Source organism: Echinops telfairi, unplaced genomic scaffold (genome assembly GCF_000313985.2).
Source record: "Echinops telfairi isolate 266 unplaced genomic scaffold, ASM31398v2 ScPeMD7_2291;HRSCAF=2852, whole genome shotgun sequence".
NCBI lineage: Eukaryota > Metazoa > Chordata > Mammalia > Afrosoricida > Tenrecidae > Echinops > Echinops telfairi.
Genome location: NW_022106189.1, coordinates 35368734 through 35369882, shown reverse-complemented (window position 1 = coordinate 35369882; position 1149 = coordinate 35368734). Strand labels below are relative to the sequence as shown.

General features: G+C 52.9%; 1 protein-coding gene across 1 annotated transcript in view; it reads right to left on the bottom strand.

Moving 5' to 3' along the window:
• The window catches only part of TLE7 (TLE family member 7), a 2709-nt gene extending 1748 nt beyond the window's left edge, over nt 1-961 (bottom strand). Inside the window, exons 1-3 of the mRNA XM_045293923.1 lie at nt 953-961; nt 410-622; nt 48-332 (exon numbers count right to left, since the gene is read on the bottom strand). Of these exons, the coding sequence (XP_045149858.1) occupies nt 48-332; nt 410-622; nt 953-961 (507 nt within the window). The remainder of the gene's footprint in view (nt 1-47; nt 333-409; nt 623-952) is intronic.
• Nucleotides 962-1149: the final 188 nt, after the last annotated feature.

Sequence of the window (1149 nt, the reverse complement as noted above, 5' to 3'; positions counted from 1 at the left end):
TGCTTTCCCAAAGCCACCTCCCCATCAAACCTTTCTTTCTGAGTTGCACTCAAGGGGTTGGGAGTGAGAGGGATGGGACAAAAATCATACCTGATCAAGATTTGGTTCCTCAAATCCCAGATTTCCACAAATTCACTGAAACAAGCCATTAGTATGTGGCCATCGGAGGAGATTGCTATGGAAAAGCACCTGCTGCCTTCCGAGGCCAGCTGTGTCCTGAGACGGGGTGTGGGTGCCAGGTCCCAAATATTCAGGCCATGTAACAGACCTCCTGTGACCAGGCTCTGCTCATCAGGGAGCAGCTTGCAGGTAAAAATACAGTTGTTATTGCCCTGTAGGGATGGTTCACAGTCTTGGAAAACCTCCTTAAAACACTGGACGCCCAAAGCCCTACTGCAATAGCCCTCACCTCCAATCTTAGATGGTCCACAGGGGCTTTATTCCAAGCACGCAGGGCACTGTTATCCCACACCTTCATGTAGTTGGTGCCGCATGTGTACACATGCTGGGTAGAGCAGCTGATGGCAATGGCACTGACAGCCCTTTGATGGCAGAGTCTGCCAACCTTCCAGGCACAATATGGGAGCCTCTGCGTGACAACTGCTCCCTCTGGGACGGGGGGCTGGCAACGAAAAAGGCATAGCCTGTCTGCAAGTATCCTGGAGTAGCCTTTCCCCCTACCCTCCGAGGGGATTCTTAATCATCTATCCAACGGCCCCTCTGTGACCCACCTGCCGCCACCCTACAACCCCTGCAGCACTGCTAGGTCTTTAGGCTCCCCAGACCATTGACAGCCTTTGTTCCAGGCCAGGTTGTGCTCACAGCCACAGTTTGAGGCAATTCTGAGTGCCAGCAATGGACAGAGACTGGAGAGCTCCGTAGGACAGATCTCTCAACGGAGGACACGGAGCTGAGGGCCCGACATGCAGGACAGTGACAGGAAGAAGCCAACTTGGCCCATGCCCAAGAACTCCGGGGCCACACCCCCTATGGAATGGAGGATGGGAATAGGAGCTTGCATGCACTGAAGTGTGCCCTCCCCCCCCCAAACAAAAAACCATGTTGGATTCCTATTCCCTTACTTGTGGATGTAATTCTTTGGGGGAACAGGGTTTCTTTGTTATGTTAATGAGACCGTACCAGTGTAGC